Genomic DNA, 24,614 nt, shown 5'->3' on the forward strand with positions numbered 1-24,614 from the left:
TATATACACTTTTAAAAAGTACAGAGCTGAAAGAACTGTTTGGCAAAGGAAAACACCTGAAAGGGAAGTGACTTCTTCAACACTCTGATATCTTAAGTGCAATCCAGATTTATTGTACTGTGGCTAATGTTGAAATTCATTTGATGTATTTACAGCGCTGTTACTCTGTGTTATGTCTTCGAAGAATGTGATGACCAAATGCCACACGGCCTCCTCAGAAATGCACCATAGACCTAATAAATACATAAATAATCTGACATTTCTTTGACATTTATTGACTTCCCAGAGGCTCATGGTATATGAAAGATAGGCCTCTGGAATTTTAAACAGTGTCTGACTGGCATAGTTAGGAAAAAAAAGACTTCTTATACCTATAATCCAAGATCCAAAGAGGGTATAAGAAACTGAAAGTGAGAAGATAGGGATGGATATTGACAAGATTTTAATGCTGGAGATATACAGGCACCGGTCTCCCATCCAGAGATCTAAATCAATTTATAATGTAGACAGCCCATCAGTTAAACCTCATCTATCAGGATGAGCTATAAATTGTGTTTGGTTTCCAGAGTTTGCAAAGTTTCTATGGAATTCAGGGCTGGGTGTGTGAAGGTGAGAAAGGTTTTTTTGCTGTCAATACGTTGCGTTTTTTCCCTTGTCCATTGAACTATACCAGCATCAGTGTAAGGCAGGTTTAGGAATAAGAAAATGCTGTTTGGTTTTGTTTTCAACAGGGCTACCTACCTTTTCATCTAATAATATTTTTCAATAGGTAGACTGAGGCATTTTAAGAGAAACAAGTGTGACCGGTATTCAGTCTTCCCACTAGTGCTCTTAAAAAAAGCTATTTATAATTATAACCAGATTTTGAGAGAAAGGGAGGCAGAATAATAAAGGCAGTGAGCGCAATTCCATAAAACAATAGGCTCATAAAATGATCATATGTTTCTCAGTGATACAACCCTCCCCCGCTGAAAATGTGGCGTTAGATGAAAGTGCCATGCGGGTCTGTGTGATATACTGAGTTTCAAAGTCATAAATGCAAAAGGAGTTGGGGGGACAGGTTAAAGGAGGATGGCAAAGACAATGGAAGAACTCAATAAAAGCCAGTTCAATAATGGCCTTCATAGCACTTGATTTATTGTTTTTAATAAAGTATATTAAAGGCCATGTTTGAATACACCATGGTGTTTTATTTAGTTAATTTGCTGTGGGACAAAAGATGGTGTTTAACAAATGCCTGTTATTAACAAAGGAGTAAATGAGTTCAGAACTTCCTCCCATGAGAGCCAAAAATGACCACAATGCAATAGGCAAGACTCACCGCACTGCCATAGCATTCCTGTTACACTAATGAGCATTATCTCTGCCTGCTCTGACAATGGAGGAGAGAAGGACAAGAAGAGTGAATGAAGCTTCCTATAATTCTCACTGTGACTGGAAAGAGAGGCCTGCTTCTAGATCGTTCATAAGGATTGGTGTAATTTTGGAAGATGATCACATACTATGGTGCTGAGTAAAAGATAAATACCTCAGGTGACATCCTAGCCCCAGTTAAGTCAATGGCAAAATTCCCAGTGAAGTCACAGTGAGGCAAGGATTTCACCCTTAGATTAGATCAGATAGAAAGGCAGTACTAGATCCAGTTATGTACATAGAGAGTCTGAGCAACATGAGTTAGGTAACAAGAGGGATAAGCTGTTTTCTGGGACTATTATTTTGGAAAATAAATTAGCTTCACAAGATGAGTCTAATTCTGGTCCATTCCTTTCTAGAGATAAGTCTGGACTGAATTCTTGGATCCAAATTTTGCAACTGGGCCCATCTTTTCCTACTGAGTTAAACCAAAACCCTGACTCCAAATGACCTCAAACTTTGGGTAACTTTGTATCCTAATTTCATGGCTCTGACTCATCTCTGTGCCATTCACCCATTCAAACCCAACACACTTCATCACCCACCGTTTGCCACCAATACCACATGGGCACCGGAGTTGAATCCAGAAGATGCTGTAACTTCAATGCAGTTTTAAAAGAGTTCTAGATGACAGCTAGAGGAAAAGCTTCTTGACCCAACACTTGTCCATCAGAAAATGCTAATTCAACAAAATTGAAACTTATGATGGAAACCAGGCAGGTACCCTAGCCAGCCTGCCTCCTTTCCCGCTTGGGCTTTGCCAGCAACCTGGGCAGATGCCTCCCCAGGCTGCAGGGAGCTGCCCCTGAGGGCTTCCCAGGTAAACATCTCCCAGGGGAGCCTGATAGCATAGGGAGGCAGCTGTCCAGGCCTCCAGCTCCCTGGGACTTTGGCACACAGACATAGCTGCTCAAGGAGCTGAGCTGGTTCCCAACTCCCTGTGCAGCTGTTCCCCATGCTGCTTCACACACACACACAGGGAGCTGGCTACCTAGGGAGTCTGGCCTCCAGGAGCAAGCTAACCATCTCCATTTCGGTTTTCCCACAATGTCAGTTTTTCAGAATTTTCCCTCCATTTTTATCATCATCTTTGTACTTTGTGTCCCAATTTAAGATGAAAAAATTCCCTCAAAACAGAAATTTTCCACTGGCGGGAAATTCCATTGTCTGGCTAGCTTTGCTCTAGCTCTAAAGGTGGGGTGTGGTGCCCATCAGATAAAATGTGAAAAGGGGGTCCTTTCAACCCGTTCTGGGGTGCTGTCCAGATGAAAGTGAAATGCTCCTATGGCTCTTTGCAAAACAGCTGGATTTCTCTGATGTCTTGGCCACAACTCTCTGTCTCTTAGCAGCAGCAGCAGTCTTCCAGCACCAAGAGCTGTGCTTGAGCCATTGTTGAGCACATAAGGGCTGTGGCATTTTACTTCAAAATCGCTGCACTACCATAACAGTCCCAGACATTTCATTCCAGTTCTGCAAAGTGAATTCCATTGAGTAACACTGACTCTCTCTCATACAAGTAACTCCAGGCCTTCAGACGACAACACGTTTTCAAGGACATGGGGTATATAAAGCACTTTGATAGATGATTTTCTATTCTCTGGTACAATCATATGTTTACCCTTGTACTAATACTCAGCAGCCTCACAGCACTTTTTATCTATAGGTTTCAAAGTACTTTGCAAAGGTGGGGTAGTGTCATTAACCCCATTTTACAGATGGAGAACCTGAGACACAGAAAAGTCTGACCAAAGTCAGTGGCAGAAGACTGCACATCACCTAACTCCAAGTCTGGTGTCCTGTTCACTGACAACCCTGCCTCCCCCAGCAAGTCACAGTTGTCCTACTGCCGATAACAAGGCGATAGTTTTCCCTGTCGTAAGCCCACCAATTCACATTGCTGTATCAGGCTGGTTGCTCGGTTACACTCCAAATAGGCCCTGCACATAAAACGGAGACTAACAATGAATGGCATGTTAAGATGGCACAGTTCTATTGTCTGGCTCTTCAGATGTTTTACCACCTTAAATTGAACTCAGTGACAAACACAAGTAACAATATTGCCTTCACTAAAGTGTATTGCACAGGCACAGAACACTAATGGAACATGAACAGAAAACTTGCACATATGAAGATACCCAGTGTGGGATTTCCAGAAGTGCTGAAGCTGCCCTCCCAAGCAGGTTCAGGGCTTACTGCAGTCAGTGGGAGCAGCAGGTCCTTGCTACCTCTGGAAATCAACAAGCTCATCTAATCCATCTTGTTGTGAATTCAGGATTGCTCATGACACTGTATTCTCAAACACTGCATGTCACGGTCTAGTTTTAAAGCATGGTTCAAGTCATATGTCTGGTACAGCATTTTCCTTGTCCTAAGAGTGTTCTCTGGTGTGTATAATGTATGGATCTCTTAGGCATCAGGATTGTAGTAAGGCTCTGTTACTAGAACTCCTTACTATTAGCTTTATATTATATACTGTACAGGGGAGCAGCCCAAGTGCTAGCCAGCAGTGGTTCAGGGGGGCCAGACAAGGGGACTCAGCATTACAGAATGGGAGCCAGAATTACAAGCTCCCAGCTGCTGGTAACCACTGATTTAGATCAGCAGCTCACCCTGGCTCTTTCTTATCGCTCAGGAACTAAAGTTCTTTCTTAAGTAAATTCCCTTACTAATTAATCCCACACAGAGCATCTCAAACCATCACAAACATGCTGCCAAGCTGCCTCCTTGTGCTGACTCCACAAACAGTGCAGTAATCAGGCTCAGTATCCTGGTGTTATCTTGCTTAGTGAGGCAGACCTATATAACTCACCTGGCTCCAAAGATGCTTGTAAATAACTGCTGTCCTCCACAGGCCCTGTGCTGCCTTGGGATCTCTCTTCCACCGGACCATGTATTCTTCGCTTATCTAAGCTTTTTTGGTAAGCAATTGGCCTTCAGATTACTGTAAGCAAAAGGAAAAGGCCATCAAAGTTTAATGATCATATTTCAGTACCTCACTGCTTAATGGAAACTTTGGTTTCTGGCCCTTATGCAGTAGAACCCAGTTAGTCCCAGGAACAAGAGCAGAGAAATGCAAATGAAGATTTGAAACATTGGCAGAAGAGCACGTACCTTCAATCAAAGGAAAACAATAGGGGAAAGGATCATGACCAAAGAGTACAGGATACCTAAGGAACTATAAAAGCTGGCCAATAAAATTAAATGGGATTTCAACAAGGAAATGCATCAAAACATAAATGAGCAATATTGAGGTTATAAACCAAGTGTCTGTAGTTCTTCAAAGCAGATCAATCCCCTAGGCTCCATGGTAATCCAAATAAATCACCATCATCATCATCAGAGGGATTTGGCACACTTGGAAGAGGTTACCTTCCTCCTCTTCCCCCAACACCTTCTTCTCTGTAAAAGCTCACATGAACAGCCAACCATGAGCCTTCAGATCCCCAAAGCCTTCAGATCCCCTAAAAAGGATGAGTTTCCTCTCCAGAAAATCAGGCTTACAGGACACTCCATACTCCTATGAAAAAGAATGACTCCCCTCCAAGTGTGTCAGATTCTACAAGCAGAGCCGGTGCTAGGGATCAGGAGACTAAGCAGTTGCTTAGGGCCCTGAGCAGCTCAAGGGGGCCCCCATTCACTTTTTATTATAAGAACTTGCCTGTTTTAGTATTGTGTAGGGAAGCGGGCGGGGGGGGGGGGCTGAAATATTCCTGCTGAGGGAGTCTAATGGGCTAGCACCAATTCTGTCTACACGTACTGCTGTAATCGCAACAAAAATCAAAACTGTTTCTCACATCATCCTTCTGGGGGACAATGCAAAATAATGACCTTTCATGTCAGATTCTTAGATAATTGTTCTAAATTCCACTGTGTGTTTTGCTTTGGCTATCACCCTGTTCCCTGCACTGTTCTGCCGTGCTAGGCTCCCTTTGCGCCGGCCAATCAATGCATAGGGAGCAAAGACTGGCTGTCTCCCTTGAGCTGGGGATTCCCCTCACATGGGAGACATTCTCAAGAGAATTGAGCTGGCATAGCCAGTTTCCAGCTCCCCTCCCAACCACCCCGATTCAGGTGGCATGTCAGGGACAGTGAAGGATGTCCTCTTTGCAACGAAGGAAGCTAACCCGTAATGACTATAGAAGTGAAGAGCTGGACAGTAACCTAAGGAATCTTTTGGAAGCCTGACACGAATTAGAGAGTTGCTTTCCCAGGACTTGAAGAGGAAGCTCATCTGCCTCTCTGACCTCTATGACTAAGTAATTCTGACTGTCTTCTGAGCCCTCTTGCTGGCCCTGCATCCTCTTCAAACCTATCCTCGCCTTCAGGAATCTTCCCTGTTGACCTCCCAGCTCTCATCTCCTGCCTCTCACCCATGCTACACTCTGCCAGTTCCACTTCTCTTCAGGGTCTCTTTACATTGTCGCCCTATACCTGTATACATGCTTTCTCCTGCGATGCCACTCCCCTAGTCTAGATCCACCTCTTTGAATATGGAAGTGCCTTGAACAGGTTAAACCATGTAACCTCTTCCTCTGCAATCAAACCCTACCCCTTTTGTGTCTGACTTCGCTCCTCGCCCTTGTCCCAAAGATGTTAAAATAACATTTAAACACAGAGAAACCTCCCTCTCAAAAAAAAAAAAACAAAAAAAACCACCCAGCTGCGGACACTATGAGAACTAGCAAACTCATGACCCTATTTTGTGTAAAACTCGCCCTTCTCTTACTTGCTGCCCTTGGTCATTGTTTTGTCTAATCTAGGCCTCCATCCCAAAACTGCATATGCAAGTGCAGACTCTCCCTCCTGCAAAGTCACATCAAAGTAAATTGGTCTTTCGGCAGCCGTAAGGGTCTGGCCAGTGGATTCCTTTGCAGGATCAGAGCCCTACAATGCCAATCTCTTCAGGGCAGTGACTATGTTTTGTAACTTCCTCTAAAGCAAAATTCAAATGCATGGTGCTCTAGAAATAATAATCATACATTTCTTAATAGGAAGATAAGGGAGGGTGGATTTTTAAGACTTGCGCAACAACTAACTTACACCTACCTGCTTTTGTCAACAGTTGGAGGCTTTGGGTTTTTTTATTTTAAATTACTTAGCACCAGACAAACCCATGTGGGTAACAGATGCTTTATGAAGCACTTGCTTTGTTTAGCTTAATCTGTGTAGAGCAGATACAAAATTAGTAAGAGGTGAATGAATATTCCTTGTGTGAGCAGCAACAGGTTTTGTGTGCATGAAGTCTTCCATAGTTTCAACCTCAACTTTTCCCACAAATAAAACTGTATCTGTTCCACATTTTCACAGCTGAGAGAGGCTGGCTCTTAATCTACTGAAAACACCAAATATTTCTTCGTTATAGTAACACTGCCATCTAGTGGCTCTGGGGTGAAACAGACGTTTTTCTGCCTTCAAGAACTTGTCACAAAAGATAAAAAGTCGTAAGGTTCCTGTCAACCCTCTATTTTTCATTTGGAAACCAATCTTTGTGATACCTCTATAGATTTTTCTGAGTACAGCTCAGGCTAGCTTTAATGAGGTTTTCTTGTAGCCTGAAGTATGTGCTAGCCCTCTTGACTGCCCTGGCTGAGTGGTGTTTTTCAAATATTGTGTCAGTCACACTCAATGAACTGGAATAGCATTGCTGTTTATCCGTTTTCAGTTAGGGCTAAGAGGCTTTACATGGGGGAATAGGATGCCAGTGTGGAACTTGCACCAGTAACTTAGCAATAAATGATCCTTTTTCCTTAACTCCAGTGACGTGATTTTTAAAAGGAGGCCAGAGATGTGAGCGAATTGGCTGGGCCTTTGGTTTTGCTCTCAGACCATCTAGGGCTTGCATACTGGCCAGATACTTTTTTTCAGACCTAGAGAATCCTGGCAGATTCTCACGGATTTGTGCGGTTCCCGGGGGACACACCAGAGGCCAAGGCCATCTGTGGGGAGACCCTTTGTGACTCTACAGCAGCTATGGGCCGCAGCGGGCCCTCATGAGCACTGTGTCCATGTGCCTTGAAAAAGAGAAAGCCATCCTTCAGAGCCACTCGAGACAAGTTTGTCTCTCTACAGCATCTGTATTATTGTACCCATTTTCTAATGAGGAAATTGTCAAGAATAACACCCAAATAGCCTATCAATACCTGCTAAAGACTAAAAGACAAACACCCACACACACACACAACCCACCAATGTTTTAATCAACATGTTACTTAAATGAAAGCCAAAGAAACTTCTGCAAAGCAGTTTCTGTTTTGAAATGACCTAGTATGGCTAAGTACCCCCAGCAGAAGCCTTCAAAGGCATCAGGGAAGCTGGCAGGCAGAGAATTGCAGTAATCAGTCTTTGAAATGATAAAAGCCAGGCAGCACCTTTCCTGTACCAGGCTGCATCAAACAATTTGCTTGCAAAAGATTTTGGTGGTAAAGGGACAGATGATAAACAGGAACCTGAAAGGAAAGAAAAAAGTAAGTTGGAGACTGTTAACACCTCCCACTCCTGATCATATTGGGAAGGCTGACCCAAAATCCAGAAATTGTTTTTTAAATGGGTGGAGGAAGAGAATGAAGGAAAGGAATTAAAATGATCAGAATCTATTTTTACACTTAAAGTGTCATTCCCAATGTTCTCTGGAGAACAGACAAAAGCAAGAGACATGTATAATAGATCTCTATCCCATACAGTAAATGTAATATGATCTTAAAACTAGCACTCAGGATTTTGTTCTTGTAGCCACCATATATATAGTCTGTGTGATGAGCCGAGTTCTCCTATGATTTATGATCAATAACCCACTAGCTGAGCTACCCTCATTTTCTTATGCATGGGATCTCTGACTCTTCTTCACAATGCACTAGTTTAATTGTAATTATACTACAAAAGCTGGATTACAATGAAAACCTTTTCAGTCCCACTACCTGTACAGTGGTAAGGGAAAACCCCAAAAGTGACTATTAAACTTAACAAGTGGAGGGAAGCTAAACTAGCTCTAAGGGATTGACTTTTAAAAGACAGACAAAAAAACATTAAAGTCTCTATTTATAGTTTGGCTAAACAATTATTTGGGCATATAATAGCCTCTATAAATATTTGTAGTTTGGAAGATGTAAACTGTATGGACGGAGAAAAATTCTTTAGAATGGTAGCAAGCATTATAAAGAGTATATTTAGGATAAATATTAGGAAAATTTTCCTGGTGTTGAGATCTATTGAGCTGAACAGTTGTGAACCTGGGAATTCTTGGTGCCAATTGGCAGAGGGCATGCATAGGATTTTACAGGGATTCACTGTGTTGAATATATACATAATAATTAACTGAAGAGTGACATGTGAGGTGTCTACCAAGAGCCAGCACCCCTCTGATCATCATAAGCAGTGTGAAATGTATATACGGATAATATTTAAGGAATTAGGCGTCTGTACTGAAAATTGTGTTCTTAAGGCAGATAACCAGGGGGTGACTTGTCTTGGATAAGTTCCTTTCAAGGAAGAGGTAATAGACTTATGTCTGTCTGGTTGTATATATTGGGTACTGTCTCTCTCACAATGGACGCCTGTTTACATACTGAGCCAAAAGCCATCAAGAGATTGGAAAATCTTCAAGAGAGGAAATTTACAGAAAGAACAAAATAGCAGGAGAGGAGCCTTTCTGAGTATAATGAGTAGATTTGGGGGGCATATCTGGGGGTGCAGAGTATACCTGGATCCTTCACTGAGGAGGCAAGCTAACAGTATGTGGCTTATGAACAGAGGATCACTGGCTGTAAAACTCTGGAAGGACAGTGGGTTAGCCTTATTCTATAACAAGTGAAAGTATCTCGTTAAGGCTAGGTTCTAGAATGCCTATTATGATTTTATTGTATATGTAACCATTTGTTTCCAATACTTCTACCTGTTATCACTTGAATCTCTAGACTTTGTTAAATAAACATTGACCTGTTTTCACTATAAACATATCTAAGTGCTGTGTGTTAAGCAGGGCAGCAATCTGAAGTGTACTTGGTGAGCTGGAAAGTATGGCTTCTGTGAATAATGCAAGCATCCAGTGACACAGGGGCTGGGTACTCCAGGAAGGTGCTCGGAGAGTTCACGAGTTAGTGCCTATCACTAACCTGGAGGGGCTGGGGCCTGCGGCCTGCAGCAGTCTAGAAGGGAGTGCTTGTGTTCCCCATTGCTGGTGGAGCTGACCTACACAGGCATAGACAAGACTTCTTCATACTAAGGGCAGGTTGTAGCATAGTGCCCCAGGCACCCCCTGAAAGTGTCACAACAGTCACCCAAAGGACATCAGGAAAAATTTTAAACTAAACAGCCCCATGCATTCAACATGCTGTCAGGGATGATCTAGGCTGAGCAGAAGGGACTAACCCAGTTAATAGAGGATTTACCAGTCCCTATCATACCAGCTGGAGTAAATGGGCAATATATATGTATTATGCTGATAATACTACCCACAATATATATTTTAAGCATTTAAGTGTACATATTATTAAGCATTATTATAGTAGTTATATAGGCCATATTTGCCTACACTTTTGTTATAATCCTGTACACTTATGCTAAGTATCCCATAACACCTTGCATTAGCTGAAGCAAACCTTGGCTTGAGTTACTAGGAAAACTGTCTGTCAAGAGAGATGATGATTTCTTCATGGCAACAGGAAAGGAATTATCAACAGAAATATAGCAGGTACCTTCATGCTCCTTAGTACCTGGAATGCCTGGGTTCAGAACAAAAAATAAAGAGGTATCAGAAACAAAGTAGAAAGCGGATTAATTAAATCCAGTTTCAAATGACATACAGTACCGTTTACTGCTACACAAGTAGGGTATAAAAGGATGGCTTTAGAGATGCAAATTCAGGGAGCACACCTTCTGCCTAAGGTGAATGTAACGTTGCCACAAAGGATTGGTCTTCGGAGACTGGTATTGTAGAGAACCTTTTTCCTATACCATATTAATAAACCTGACAGACATTGGTTATTTGGTCTCTTGAGTATATGTGATAATGAAATAATGAACCAAAGTGTGGTCAAGCTGGCTAGATCGTTGGGCTCAACAGGTAGTGATCAACGGCTCAATGTCTAGTTGGCAGCCGGTACCAAGCAGATTGCCTCAGGGGTCAGTCCTGGGGCCGGTTTTGTTCAACATCTTCATTAATGATCTGGATGATGGAATGGATAGCACCCTCAGCAAGTTCGTGGATGACACTAAACTTGGGGAAAAGAGGTAGATAGGCTAGAGGCTAGGGATAGGGTCAAGAGTGACCTAGACAAATTGGAGGATTGGGCCAAAAGAAATCTGATGAGGTTCAACAAAGACAAGTGCAGAGTCCTGCACTTAGGACGGAAGAATCCCATGCACTGCTACAGGCTGGGAACCAATTGGCTAAGCAGCAGTTCTGCAGAAAAGGATCTGAGGATTCTAGTGGACAAGAAGCTGGATATGAGAGTCAACAGTGTGCCCTTGTTGCCAAGAAGGCTAACGGCATATTGGGCTGCAATAGTAGGAGCATTGCCAGCAGATCAAGGGAAGTGATTATTCCCCTCTATTCGGCACTGGCGAGGCCACATCTGAAGTATTTCATCCAGTTTTGGTCCCCCCATTACAAAAAGGATGTGGACAAATTGGAGAGAGTCCAACAGAGGGCAACAAAAATGATTAGGGGGCTGGGGTACATGACTTATGAGGAGAGGCTGAGGGAACTGGGCTTAGTTAGTCTTCAGAAGAGAAGAGTGAGAAGGGATTTGATAGCAGCCTTCAACTACCTGAAAGGGGGTTCCAAAGAGGATGGAGCTAGGCTGTTCTCAGTGATGACAGATGACGGAACAAGGAGCAATGGTCTCAAGTTGCAGTGGGGGAGGTCTAGGTTGGATATTAGGAAAAACTTTTTCACTAGGAGGGTGGTGAAGTACTGGAATGGGTTACCTAGTAAGGTGGTGGAATCTCCATCCTCAGAGGTTTTTAAGGCCTGGCTTGACAAAGCCTTGGCTGGGATGATTTAGTTGGTGTTGGTCCTGCTTTGAGCAGGGGGCTAGACTAGATGACCTCCTGAGGTCCCTTCCAACCCTGATATTCTATGATTCAAGCAATCAGCCATACAATCAACAGAGGATGATCAGCAGAAGTTGTGCAACAGCACAGAGGATGAGGCATGATCTCCTATGGTTTGTGATAGATAGGCCACTAGATGAGCTATCCTTGGTTTCTTATGCATTTGGATCTGACTTAAGTCTTTTCTATCAGTAGTTTCTAAAATGTTTAGGCCATTATTCTTTGTTAGTTATTTGGACCCTGCTTCAAGAATGTACTTAAACATGTGCCTAAATTTAAGCACATTCACTTCAGTTGGACTATTTACACACTTAATTAGGGACATTGTTAAGTACCCTCCTCAACAGAGGCTCCAGCAGAAGTCATATTTTCCTCTTGGAGAAGGGTGGTCACAAAGGTTTCTTTAGAAGGGTTCTTTTTAAAAGCTGCTTTCTTGAGTGCTTTTTCTGCAGAAACCCAATATAATCCTAGTTCTTCAATAAACAGGGAGTAATTAGATGATTCCATCTGCATCTTCATGGCAACATAGATACCATGGAACTACAGAAATAATTGATGAAGTTTCAGTGTGACTGAAGTACCAGCAGACAGAGAGAGAACAGATCCTTCACTGTGGTCCTAGACCTCGGTGTGAGAAAACAGCTACATATTAATAAAGGTTATTTGATCCATTGTGCCAACAAAGTCCATCTCACCTGGGTTGGATGGGGAAGCATGATGCTTGAAGCCTGCTCTTCCATCTAGATAATGTAACCCAAGAACATTGTCGTGCCAGATCTGCATGTGACACACTGGCAAGGCGATAATAAGTGGACAGTTTTTCACACTAACGGGAGAGTCTCTGTCTGCGGAGATGCACAATCTCATTCCCCAAAACATTTGGTTCCATTACTCAAGATGGAGGGAATGACATGGTAGGAGGTAAAAATTAGTTTGATCAGGAAAGAGAGTGGGGTAACAGATGATCAGGCCCTAGGAGAAGTGATTTCTGAGGAAAGGTTAAGAGAGTCACATAACTTCGGCTAAGAGGTAAGGAATCAAACATTTAAATTAGTATTAGTTGTATTATGGTAGCACACACTGAAACCAACAGAGAGCAGGGCCACAGTGTGATAGGAACTGTAGAAAAGCATAATAGAAATGGCCATTGCCCCAACACTTACAATCTAAATAGACAAGACAGGCTCAGAAGTGAAATGAAGTGACTTGACCAAGGTAACACAGCAGGTCAGTGGCAGAGCAAGGAATTGTAATGCTGGTAAGGAACAAGCTTCAGTGGAGAAGATAACAGGTTGTGCTGCAAAGAGAGCTACTGGGCTGGAGGGAGGTTACTGGTGGAGTTCCTCAATTATTGGACTTGGAACCCAATGACCTAGGCACAAGAAGTAGGAATATACTAATGCAATTTGCTGACAGTACAAAGTTGGGAGGTATCATCAATGCAGAGGAGGATCCAAGTATTACACAGGAAGACCTGGATTTGCTTGAGGACAGGAGTAATAGAAATGGGAATTAAATGTAATAGTACAAAGTGCCACATCATGCACTAAGGAACTAACAACAAGAACTTCTGCTAGAAGCTGGGGACTCATCAGTTGGAAGTGACAGAGGAGGAGAGAGACCTGGGTGTGTGGGTTGATCCTCAGTTGTATCAGGCAGGGCATTTCATTTAGAGAGAGAGAAGTATTCATGCCGTTGCACAAGGCATTGGTGAGACCCCATCTGGAACACTGTACAGTTTTGGTCACCCATGTTCAAGAAAAAATGAATTCAACCTGGAACAGGTGCAAAGAACTACTACTGGGATGATCAGGAGACTGGAGCACCTGTTTTATGAGAGAAGACTGAAAGAGCTTGGCTTGGTTAGTCTAGCAAAAAGAAGGCTGAGCAGGGCTTTGATTTCTCTCTATAAATACATCAGGGGAGGTAAATACAGGGGAGGGTGAATAGCTATTTAAGATAAAGGACAGTATGGGCACAAGAACAAATGGTTATAAACTAGTCATAACTAAATTTAGGCTGTAAATTAGGTTTCTAACCATCAGAGAGGTGAGGTTCTAGAACTGCCTCCCAATCAGAATAGATGGGGCAAACAACCTAAATAGTTTTAAGATGGGGCTTGATAAATTTATGAATGAGATTATATGATGGAATTGCCTGCCATGGTAGGGGACTGGACTTGATGACCCAGAAGGTCCTTTCCTGACCTATGACCCCGTGTGGAGCTAAAACCCGGGTCTCTCCCCAACTCCCAGCACTCTCTCCACTAGCCTAACCTCTCACTGTTCTAAACACCAAAATGGAAGATAGTTTGGTATGTTACAGAGGTGTATAATGAGAAGCAATGAGAAGTAATTAAGATAGGGAGAACGTAGGCTGAACTTTAGCAAAACATTCCGAGTAGCAAGACAAACTAAACTGGAGAATAATCCCTGATGGAAAGAGGTGGAAGCCCCCTCAACATGGCACTTTTAAAACTAGATGAAGCAAGGCGCTTGAAAATGGACTACAGGGAATAATCCTGCATTGCCTGGGAGGTGGATTGGATGATCTGTCTTCTACTATTCGTTTTTCCCTGGAGTGAAGTCCATAGACCATGGGCAAAAAGCATTTTAGGACAAAGCATCAGTGGAGGAATGAAAGAAAATATCAAGTTGATATTAGCCAGCAATATCAGACCGAATAGGAAATAGGCAGTTTGAGCCACTGCCATTGTGTGCCCCAGTGCAGCTTTATAGATCTCACACTGAAGTATTAGCATTCACCTCGACTCAGCACAAAACCCAAATTATATCTCACTATTTTACAGCTCTATGAACCCCACCATTTATTGCTCCCACCATGAGAGCAATCACATTAGAGTAGAGTAGAGAATGGATTTGCTGTCTGTCACTGTTGCATGCTCTTTTCAGACTGACTCAAATAATAATAATGTACTCTATAGTCAGACTCTATGTGCCACAAAGCCTTTCATTTGAGAATCTTAAAACTGTTGATGTACTTTAAACCTCAACTCCAGCATATGAGGGATATTGAACATAAAGTGTTTTCCCTCCCCACCTAGCCCTGCCACTGTCCCAGCATAGAAGAGACCGGCCAAGATAGAAATGCTGGATGAGAGCTGGGTGAGAGATGGTTTTCCCACCCAATTGGGATAGGAAGTCAATTTCAAAACATGTCCACAAACAGAAAACCTGAACGAACAAACAAACAAACAAAATAAATCAGTTCTGGTCGATCAAAATGTTTTTTATTGATCATTTTGAAACTTTCAATTTTTTACTTTTAGTTTAATTTTCTAAACTAAAAAAATAAAAGTTCTAAATTTAAAACTGTTTTGAACCAAAAATCAAAACATTTCATTCCAAGAGAGTCAAAATGAGATGTTTTGACATTTCAATACTCTTCCTATGGGGGGGGGCACAATTTGTTGAAATTGACATATTTGGGGGGGCGGGGAGTTTCAGTTTTGAATAATCTGCCTTTACCAGTGGAAAAACTGTTTTTCAAAAAATTCCTGACCAGCTCTACACTAAAGTCTAACGTGTTAAAGTAAGACTTTCCAGGATTGAAGTGGTCACATTTTGGGGTTCAACCCAGACCAGAGAGAGGTTATGTCACCACTTGTCCTATAACCCTGAGTGTCTTAAAATGCATTGTTGTTGTAACTCCCTTTCTGGACACTCCCAACTTGCATGCAAGCATGCACTGAGGGGCTGTGTGTTGAACAGCCCTGGTTCTACAGGGCTCCAGCAGCTTGCTCTTTACACCACAGCTGGTCTCCACCAGCTTTGCTTACTACTAGCTAAGTGACCCCAACACACCCTCAGTCCTGAATTTCCCCAAAATCATCTGTCCTGAAATGTCCAGCCCTTTCCTGGAACATTCAGGGTAATAAGGTCCATTGCTCCTTTAAAGAGACAAAGCAAAGCAGCTTAGTTGCTTTAACTGGAGTTAATAATCACTTCAAGTCCTACACAGTACTGGGTTGATTTAGAATAAAAGTAAAAAGTTTATTTAATCAAATAGAGGTTTCAAGTCAGTTCAAGTATAAGGGATTCAGAAACAGTTAGAAATAAAAGTGTGAAATGCTTTCTAATGATTAAGACTTATGAAAATTAGTCTTGGTTCAAGGTAAGATTCTTACCAGACCTCTTTCCAGCAAGATGGCTAATTGCCCCCTTGGTCAGGTTCTGCCACAGAGTCCAAAGTGCTCAGTTCTTTTGTCATCTTAAATGAAAGATCATTTGGGGTACTTTGCCCCTCTCTTTATAGTCCAGTGAACTTCTGAAATACATCCTTCTCAAAGTTTAGTGCCCCTGCTGTGAGGAATGGTACCTTGGAGTCTGATGGACAAGGTTCCATGCTGGTTTCTTCCCCAGTGGTGCTTTCTACAATGCAAGTTGATCTCTTCCCTGCAACCTTCAGTATGCCAATGAATGGCCATTTGCCTGCAATTGCACCTGGGTGGAGGCATTGGCCTTTCCTTTGTATGGAAAAAAACTGTTTACCTACTCCCCAGACTTGCCTGGTTCAAACATTTTAGTCTCATATGTCCTTCACATTTGTACAATACTTTGGGTGGTTACCATACATACACCATGCAAGAATTAGTGATAAGTGTATTATTGGTCTTCCAGTGATACCTTACATGACACCGATTAGATACAGATTATTACATCAGTTCAACGTACCCCAATTTACTTATCAGGCCAGCTGAAGCGCTCTGTTTCCAGTGAGCCCCTTTCCCTCTAGCATTGGGATGGTCTTGGGGTCACAGCAGTCCAGTGTTTGCAGCAGGCTTCTGAGAACCCACATGCCTTAGTTCTAATCCAAGCCAATGACTCACTGTACAACTCTTCACTGTAGTCCTATACCATATGGGTTTCTGGGGGAGGGGGGGTGTACTCCCTATACCCTGTAAAATAGGGATCCACACAGAGGAGCTGTGAATTAGTCATGCAATCTAAGACACTAAAAAAGTTGGGGAGAGCATGAAGGGGGGATAAGAGCTACTCATTTTTAAACATTTGGGCTGGTTTTTCCCTCCACTTTCTACAGTGGTGCTTAGCCTGGCTTTTGGGTGTACAATGGCAAATAGGGGGAAGTTTTATACACTGGCTTCAAAGTCATTCAGGTCCTCTTAAAAAATTTTAGTTTGGATCTTAATATTTACTCTGGGCAATTATTCCTGGTCTCCTTTTACACATTGATTCTACAAACAAGAACATTACTATCAGGATGACACCAAAGCATGAATAATATAGAGCTTAAGAAATGGAAGGAGCATGTTGAGCAGCAAGCAAAATTTGCCAGATATTAATGTATTTGTCTGTATTACGGATATGTACAAGATGATTTTTGAAGCTTCCAACTCCACACACAAAGTGTATTCAAACTGACCAGCGATAACTCATCTTTGTTATGGTGCCAGATAAGCATTTGTCATTTTATTTTTCTCCTCTTAGCAAGTCAGGATATTAATTGTAATGTAATACTATCATGCTTTTCAGTATGAACAAAATGTATCATATGGAGCTTTAAAAAAGCTTGCATCCCAGTCATTGGTAAATAAGGGGCTATTTTGTTATGTCTTGCCAACCCTTGCAAGCCTTTTTAAATGTGGTAACTGTTTTCTTTCCAAAGCAGGTCCTGTGTCTGTGTTAATTCATGCTCAGGAAAGGTGCTGGATTGACAGCTCTACAGATTAATAGCCTGTTTAACTACAGAACAAATAGACCCAGGCAATGGAAGTGAATAGGTGCACACACACACAGGCACGCGTAGCTTATCTCTGACCTGGAGGATTAGACCTAAAAGTACGAGGATAAATTAGGCTTCTAGGCATTATGTCCTTAGCCACCTTGAAGAGCAGCAATAACTGTGTTGAGGCCATTTTTGTGGTACTTACACCCTTTTAGGACCTGGACTGGAACTAAATGTTTCATTCACATAGGCCACTGAAAAGCCATCATATGGCAGAAAGTCACTCCTCACTAACCTGCAATAGATGTAATCTGCAAATCATAGTTGGGTTACAAATTCTTGTGAACGGTTTCAGAGTAACAGCCGTGTTAGTCTGTATTCGCAAAAAGAAAAGGAGTACTTGTGGCACCTTAGAGACTAACCAATTTATTTGAGCATCAGCCACGCTATCAGAGGCTCGTTCACCTGCACATCCACCAATGTGATATATGCCATCATGTGCCAGCAATGCCCCTCTGCCATGTACATTGGTGAAACTGGACAGTCTCTACGTAAAAGAGTAAATGGACAAAAATCAGATGTCAAGAATTATAACATTCATAAACCAGTCGGAGAACACTTCAATCTCTCTGGTCACGTGATTACAGACATGAAAGTTGCTATATTACAACAAAAAAAACTTCAAATCCAGACTCCAGTGAGAAACTGTTGAATTGGAATTCATTTGCAAATTGGATACAATTAACTTAGGCTTGAATAGAGACTGGGAGTGGCTAAGTCATTATGCAAGATAACCTATTTCCCCTTGTTTTTTCCTACCCCTCCTCCCCCAGACATTCTTGTTAAACCCTGGATTTGTGCTGGAAATGGCCCAACTTGATTGTCATACACATTGTAAGGAGAGTGATCACTTTAGATAAGCTATTAGCAGCAGGAGAGTGGGGTGGGAGGAGGTATTTTTTCATGCTTTGTGTGTATAAAAAGATCTTCTACACTTTCCACAGTATGCATCCGATGAAGTGAGCTGTAGCTGACGAAAGCTTATGCTCAAATAAATTGGTTAGTCTTTAAGGTGCCACAAGTACTCCTTTTCTTTTTGCAAATTCTTGTGAAGTGCTCATAAGGCTTAGTGAATGCATACACAATAGCACCAAAACATCATCATCACATAGCAACATCAGCTCCAGCAAGCCAGCCAGTTTGAGACAGCTGTATTCTGCTAACCCAGAAAAGAAATTAAAGATATAATCTGAGATAGACCACAGCTTCTTACTTGACTTTCTTCCAGGCTCCTCCTGTTTGTAGATTAATACAACGGATAGTTTAAAAGGAAAATGTCAGCTAGAGATCTAGTAAACTTCAAAAAAAGAGTTCAGGGTAGTTTCAGATACTCCACCTGCCTCTATTCTCCTGCCAATTTTTGTGGTATTAAAAGAAATGGGAAATGGAATTGCAAATGTTTTTCTTTACATGGCAACAGGGAGAAATCAGGGGAAACTCACAATTATTTAGGATAACTGGCTTAAGTTCTCATAAGAAACATTCTCCTTCTGTTAATCCAAAGCATTTACAATTGGTTTTGACATAAGAACACAAGAATGGCCATACTGGGTCAGACCAAAGGTCCATCTAGCCCAGTATCCTGTCTTCTGACAGTGACCAGTACCAGGTGCTTCAAAGGGAAGGAACAGAACAGGCAATCATCAAGTGATCCATTCCCAGCTTCTGGCAAACAGAGGCTAGGGACACCATCCCTGCCCATCTTGGCTAACAGCCATTGATGGACCTATCCTCCATGAATTTATCTAGTTCTTTTTTTAACCCTGTTATTGTCTTGGCCTTCACAACATCAAATACAGAAAGCAACCTTGGTAGTTAAAAGTCTATGTTTTGATGGCATGAGGATGCCCAAAACAATGTTTGAAGAATCCTAGAAAGACCACCGAAGAATGGAAAAAAACACTGGTTGAGGTTTTTCAAAGCAGATGTGCACACACCTCCTAGACTACTTTGAAAATCTGAACAGTGATTCATAGTGACTGAACCAACACCAGCCTACATATCCTACAACCTACCAGGCACTGGTTTGTTAGGCTAGGTGATACACCTATAATAGATTTATTCTGAGCCAACCTTTGCATTATTGAAGTTATTTATATCCTGTGACAGAAAATTCCGCTGCAGCTCAAGCAGCACCTTTGCCATGAAGGTGGGGGACGTTCAGATACTTGAGGGCCTTTTATTTGCAAGAGCAAACATTGAAAATTTAAGCTACCAGCCTAAATGGCAAGTAGTGTAACATGGGCATTAACAGCCCAGATAACATGGCTGTTAATGCCAGGAATTTCTGTTCTCCTTTAAAGTTGAAGTTTGAGGTTTTTAACCTAGTTTTTAAATTTGAATTCAAGGGAAGGTAAATGTCACTTTTAACCCTATAAAACCCGAGCCCTATATAATAACTCGGCACTCCTCTGTAGATAAATGGACCTGAGGCCTAATACTACAAGGTGGTCAACTGCCAGTGAAGCCAAAAGACATTTGAAGACACTCTGTACTTTGCAAGACCGGACACTGAAAAAACTTCATATCCTTAGCTAAGTGCAAAGGCCTCAGAAAGTGTATCCTTGCACTAGTTAAGTAAAAATACTGTTTAAAGAATATCACACCAGGCGTCCGGTGAAGTGAGCTGTAGCTCACGAAAGCTTATGCTCAAATAAATTTGTCAGTCTCTAAGGTGCCACAAGTACTCCTTTTCTTTTTGCGAGTACAGACTAACATGGCTGCTACTCTGACACCAGGAGTGTAAGCACTAACCTATAGGGATCTTCTTGAGAGCTTTGTAAATCAAGACTGTTAAAAGTCATTCAAAGTCGCAGTAGCAAAATCTTCCAGACCAGTTAGCCTAATGACAAGCATCCTTATCAGGACTCACAAATGAAAGATTATCAATCCTCTCTCTGAAGGATACTAAGATGCATTTACAGAATGGCTCTGCACAAATGAAGGGTTTTTTAAAAGTGTTTTATTTGCTCATTTGGAATCATTAGTATTTATAATCAACCATGTAAATCTGTCCCTTACTGAAACACTTAACAGCTTATCTGCTATTGCCAAGTGCATTACAGTTCATTCAAAGGGAATGGATTACTGATGTATAAGATGACTACACAACAAAACTTCAGTAAACATTCACAATAATTTAAAACATTTTAAATCTGTTATAACATTACTTTTATAAGTTAACATAAAAACTATACTCTCAAAAATGTACAACACATTTAGTCCATAATGCAAAAAACAGTAAAACTGGTTAATTAGTGCAAAAATGTAAAAACTTTACTGTATTCTTTGGAATAATTGCATCATCAGTGCTGTTCTATCACCCACGCATAGACACCCTGCAGCTAATAGAGTTAACAAGAATTGCTGCAGAAATATCCCATTAGAAACAGATACCTAGTTCTGCCAAATTTAAAATCTCTTGTAACTTGTTCATTTACAGACATTCCTCAAATAGGTGTCCAACTTTAGGGACGCTCAAGTGGCCTGACTTTGGGAAGTGCTGAACATCTGCAGCTCCCACTGACACCCCTCTGGAAATCAGACAACATATTTAGGTACCTAAATATAAAGTTAGGCACGTAAATCTAGGCTGCCCCAGTCTGAATATTGGCCTAGACATCATCTCTCATTTATCAAATAAAAACTAAACTTGCTTACTGCCCACAACAATAGTTAAAAATCACTTTAAAAATGTATTGTTTTCAAGGTTAACTGAATGTATAAAGCCTTTTCCTATAGTCATAAGAAGTGTCAGTAATTGCTTAGGAAAATACATCCCACTCTAGAGATTAAGAATGGAACTCTGAGATAGCTTTCTCCAAACGCTATTTGCGAAATTATCTCGTCATCTTCAAACTGCAAAATACTTGTAATTACATTATACCTGTCTTAAGCGACCATTCAGAACAACCAGTTGCTTAATAGAGTTAGTTTTCTAATAAAAGTGGATCAGAACTGTGCTCAGTATGTTTAGAGATCCTTTGGGGCAGTCTCTTAAGACAGAAGATGGCCTCATAAATAGGTCCTTGCCCAGGTTTCAAGTGTGTTATCAACTCTGGAGTTAGATTCTTGTCTCACTGGATTTCCTCAATTAAAACAGTGAAATATGGTAAGCATTAATCAATTAGGAGGTATGGAAAGTTTTCCCTCCTAGCATGACAAGATGACACATCTCGCTGAACTACCAAGTTGAGCCAAGCAGAACATGAACAAAAGAAGGAAGAAAAATGCAGGACTCTCCAGAACATAGAGTAGCAATATATGAGAGAGTCTCACTCTGTACTTCAATACTCTCTTATACATTCAATAATAAATTAACTCTGCAGCTGTTGCAGTGACTTGGAATGACAGCAAAGTAGAGAGGGTTTTTTCCCCCTGAGGATTTATAATGTGTAATTATACTTAATTTATTCTTTGTTTTAGGATAGAGTCCTGTATCATAAGTGGAAGATGCTTGACAAACCCTTCAGGAAAAGCAGCACATCTTTCACATATTAGCTACTTTGGAGTCCTGCCCTGACATGAATGGAAAAGTTTACAGTTACCAACATCCAATGAAAGATAATTTCTGCATCTCAGAATGGGGTCTTTACTTATCAGACCATTCAGTAGCTGAGTGACACAGCTGTCTTGGGTGTCAACTCAAAAGGAAATCTGCTCATCTGTACTTCAAGAGACCATGACCATTTTATCTAAGCACCTCACCAAATTAAGAGACCCATCTTTCCCCTCCCTCCTGGAAAAGCCGCCAAGATGGTGCACAGAAAGGAGTGAGGATATCAACAGCTGATTGTATTACAAAAACCTCACTTGCTACACTGTCATTAATGAGAGAGAGAGAGAGAGAGAGAGTTTAAAAATAAGGCACTTCCTAAATGGCCAGATCAACCATAAGCCGTGTTTGTACTCCAATGTACAGATTACAGCCCCAAAATATATATGTCTAAAGGCTGGTATTGCAGCTCTCATTTATAACTGGGAGAAGTAATTCAAATGCACTTGCAGTTGTGTATTCCCTAGCCTCAGACTACAGGCAGGGGGAAAAAAGGCAAACATCGTTCTGATTCCAAATATTCAAGAGAGTTTCAATCCATGGCTCCTGTTTACCATCTCTAAATTAAACAAAAACTTATCTCTAGAAATTAAAGGGTAAAATCCCAGAGCATCCTTTTTATTAAGTCACAGGCATGCGTACACCTACCTACTCAAGTAAATTTCTAACAAATCGTAATAAATAAGGGAGGAATTTAGAACCCTGGCCAACAGATCAACCTCAAAATAGTATTTACGAGTTATCTCCAAAGTTTGAACTGGCTCAGATGCAAAGTAGTAATAAAATAACTGGCTTGTCCTAGTATGCCAGCAACCTCAGCTGGCCTCAACGTGAAAATTGTCAAACTGCGCGAATTCAAAGGAGCGTGTTCCAATAGCCGCCCAGCCATGACTTGTCTCAGATATGGTGACATTCTCCCAGAGAGGATAACCATTGAGCGATCCTGAGGCCGAAGAACCCTGTCCAAAGGGAAGAAAGGTTAGCAAATCCAGTGATCAGTTTAACACACTAGACCTGTCATTAGGGGTAAATGAGATTGGGAAAGTCAACAAGATGTTGGAGGTACTTGTGAAAACATTAGTGCTTCAAGTGCAGTTCTCTACTGAAAAGCAGCTAAAATACTACATCATAGTGTTACGTTTATCAGCTCATTTCACTCCAAATCAAATACTTTTATAGTTTGCATGTAGAGATGTATTTCCCCTAAGCTCCAACTTTGTGAACTCAACCTAGAATTTGAGAGTTAAACTGGTTTTTACTTCTGGTGACCTAAGAGTTCCACTAGGCAAAATCTGCCATTAGACTCCCCTGAGCAACCCCTATTGTCTTCAGTGGATTTGCATGGATGGAACTAACTGGAACGCCAGACGCAAGGAGGAATAGAATCCAGCTCACTTTCTCAGAGCTATGTTAGCTCTCCAAGGTTAACAGAAATCAAAAGCTCTGCTCCTTAAGCGTAGTTAGAACTGTATGCACTCACGCTAGTAACTAAGGTTCATTTTTACTGCTTTTGAGTATGATGGTGCCATTAATGCAAAGTAACTTTCAGTGTGGAAACATTTTAAGTAGCAATATTATCAGCCATTATTTTCCACTAGATGGCAGTAACAAATAAAAATACACACTAACTATCAGAGTTTACACTTTCTAAGGGCTGCTATAACCGAAGGCAAAAGCTGCAGAGGGAACATTTAACAAAAAGGAAAGAGTGGTCCAGCAGGGATTATCCTCTTTGGCCACTATTAGAACTCTTTAGAGGGAGCTCCATTTTTTCTACCATCACATCAAATAGGGGGTTGCCTGGGAATATTTATCAATTACAGTAACATGTCCTAGAAGTAGTTTCAAAATGATTCCTTCCTTCTCTCTACCACCCCCGTATCTGCGTACCTCACAAACAGCATATTTTTACCCTCAACATTCCTGTGAGGTAGGTTTCATTATCCCCATTTTACAGAGGTGGACTGGGGCATGAAGATTAAGAATCTTGTTTGAGGTCACACAGTCTGTGGATGAGTGGAAACTGAACCCAAATCACTCCAGTTCCGGTTCAGTGCCTTAAGCCCAAGATAATCCCTTCTCCACCTCTAAAAAGATTAAGATGAACCAAGAACACCCACAAAGCAATGTGCCAGTCTTACAGCAAACATGCTGGCACGTGGGCAACTAGGGGCATAGAATTCGTGTGCAATTTTAAAAAAGGTTTATCTCAATTCAAGCCTGTGTTTAACTGGTCTCAGACCAGGTGCGATGGCAAAGTTTACACAAGAGCAAGGAATCTGGTTTTAGAAGTTCCACAGAAAAGCATGTGACATCTGCTCTTTTAGTTACATGAGTCAACACCACACAAAGCTGGCTAGATATTAATATTTAAGGAGCTGCTGACAGCGGTCCTGATGAAGAAGTGCTGCCAAGTTGTGGCTAGAGATGGTATGCTATGTAAAATGGTAACATTCTTAATAGCAAGGCAAAAAAAGACAACATATTTAATAAATATTTCTGCTCCATACCCAAACAAAATGTGACGATGTACTCTTATTATATGAGGAGGAGGAGGAGGAGGAGGTACTTTCCAGGCTATTTGTAACCGAGGAGGATGTTGGACAATATCCACTAAGGATAAACATTTTTAAAATCAGCGGGCCTGCATAATTAGCCCAAAAGTCCTAAGAGAGATCTCTGACCCACTGATGTTAAATTTGTTTAATAAGTCATGGCAAAGCAGGGAAATTCCACAAAACTGTGAAAGTGCTAATGTTGTGCCAATATTCAAGAAGTGCGAGTGAGATGACATGGGTAACTATAAGCCAGCAAACCTTGGTCATCACTT

General features: G+C 41.4%; 1 protein-coding gene across 8 annotated transcripts in view; it reads right to left on the reverse strand.

The window, feature by feature from the left end:
- The window catches only part of GALC (galactosylceramidase), a 120,622-nt gene that overhangs the window by 42,989 nt on the left and 53,019 nt on the right, over positions 1 to 24,614 (reverse strand). For 5 of the 8 annotated variants that reach the window (XR_012159514.2, XR_012159515.2, XR_012159517.2 and 2 more), the window contains one exon: positions 4,223 to 4,354. Coding sequence is in view for 3 of the 8 variants with exons in the window: in XM_073349361.2 (XP_073205462.1) it covers positions 22,600 to 22,743 (144 nt within the window). In the remaining 5 variants the exon portion in view is untranslated. Of the gene's footprint in view, positions 1 to 4,222; positions 4,355 to 19,934; positions 22,744 to 24,614 lie in introns of those variants that run through there. The other 3 variants (XM_073349361.2, XM_073349360.2, XM_073349362.2) reach the window with 2 other exon arrangements.

This window comes from Lepidochelys kempii, chromosome 6, assembly GCF_965140285.1.
Source record: "Lepidochelys kempii isolate rLepKem1 chromosome 6, rLepKem1.hap1, whole genome shotgun sequence".
Taxonomy (NCBI): Eukaryota; Metazoa; Chordata; order Testudines; family Cheloniidae; genus Lepidochelys; species Lepidochelys kempii.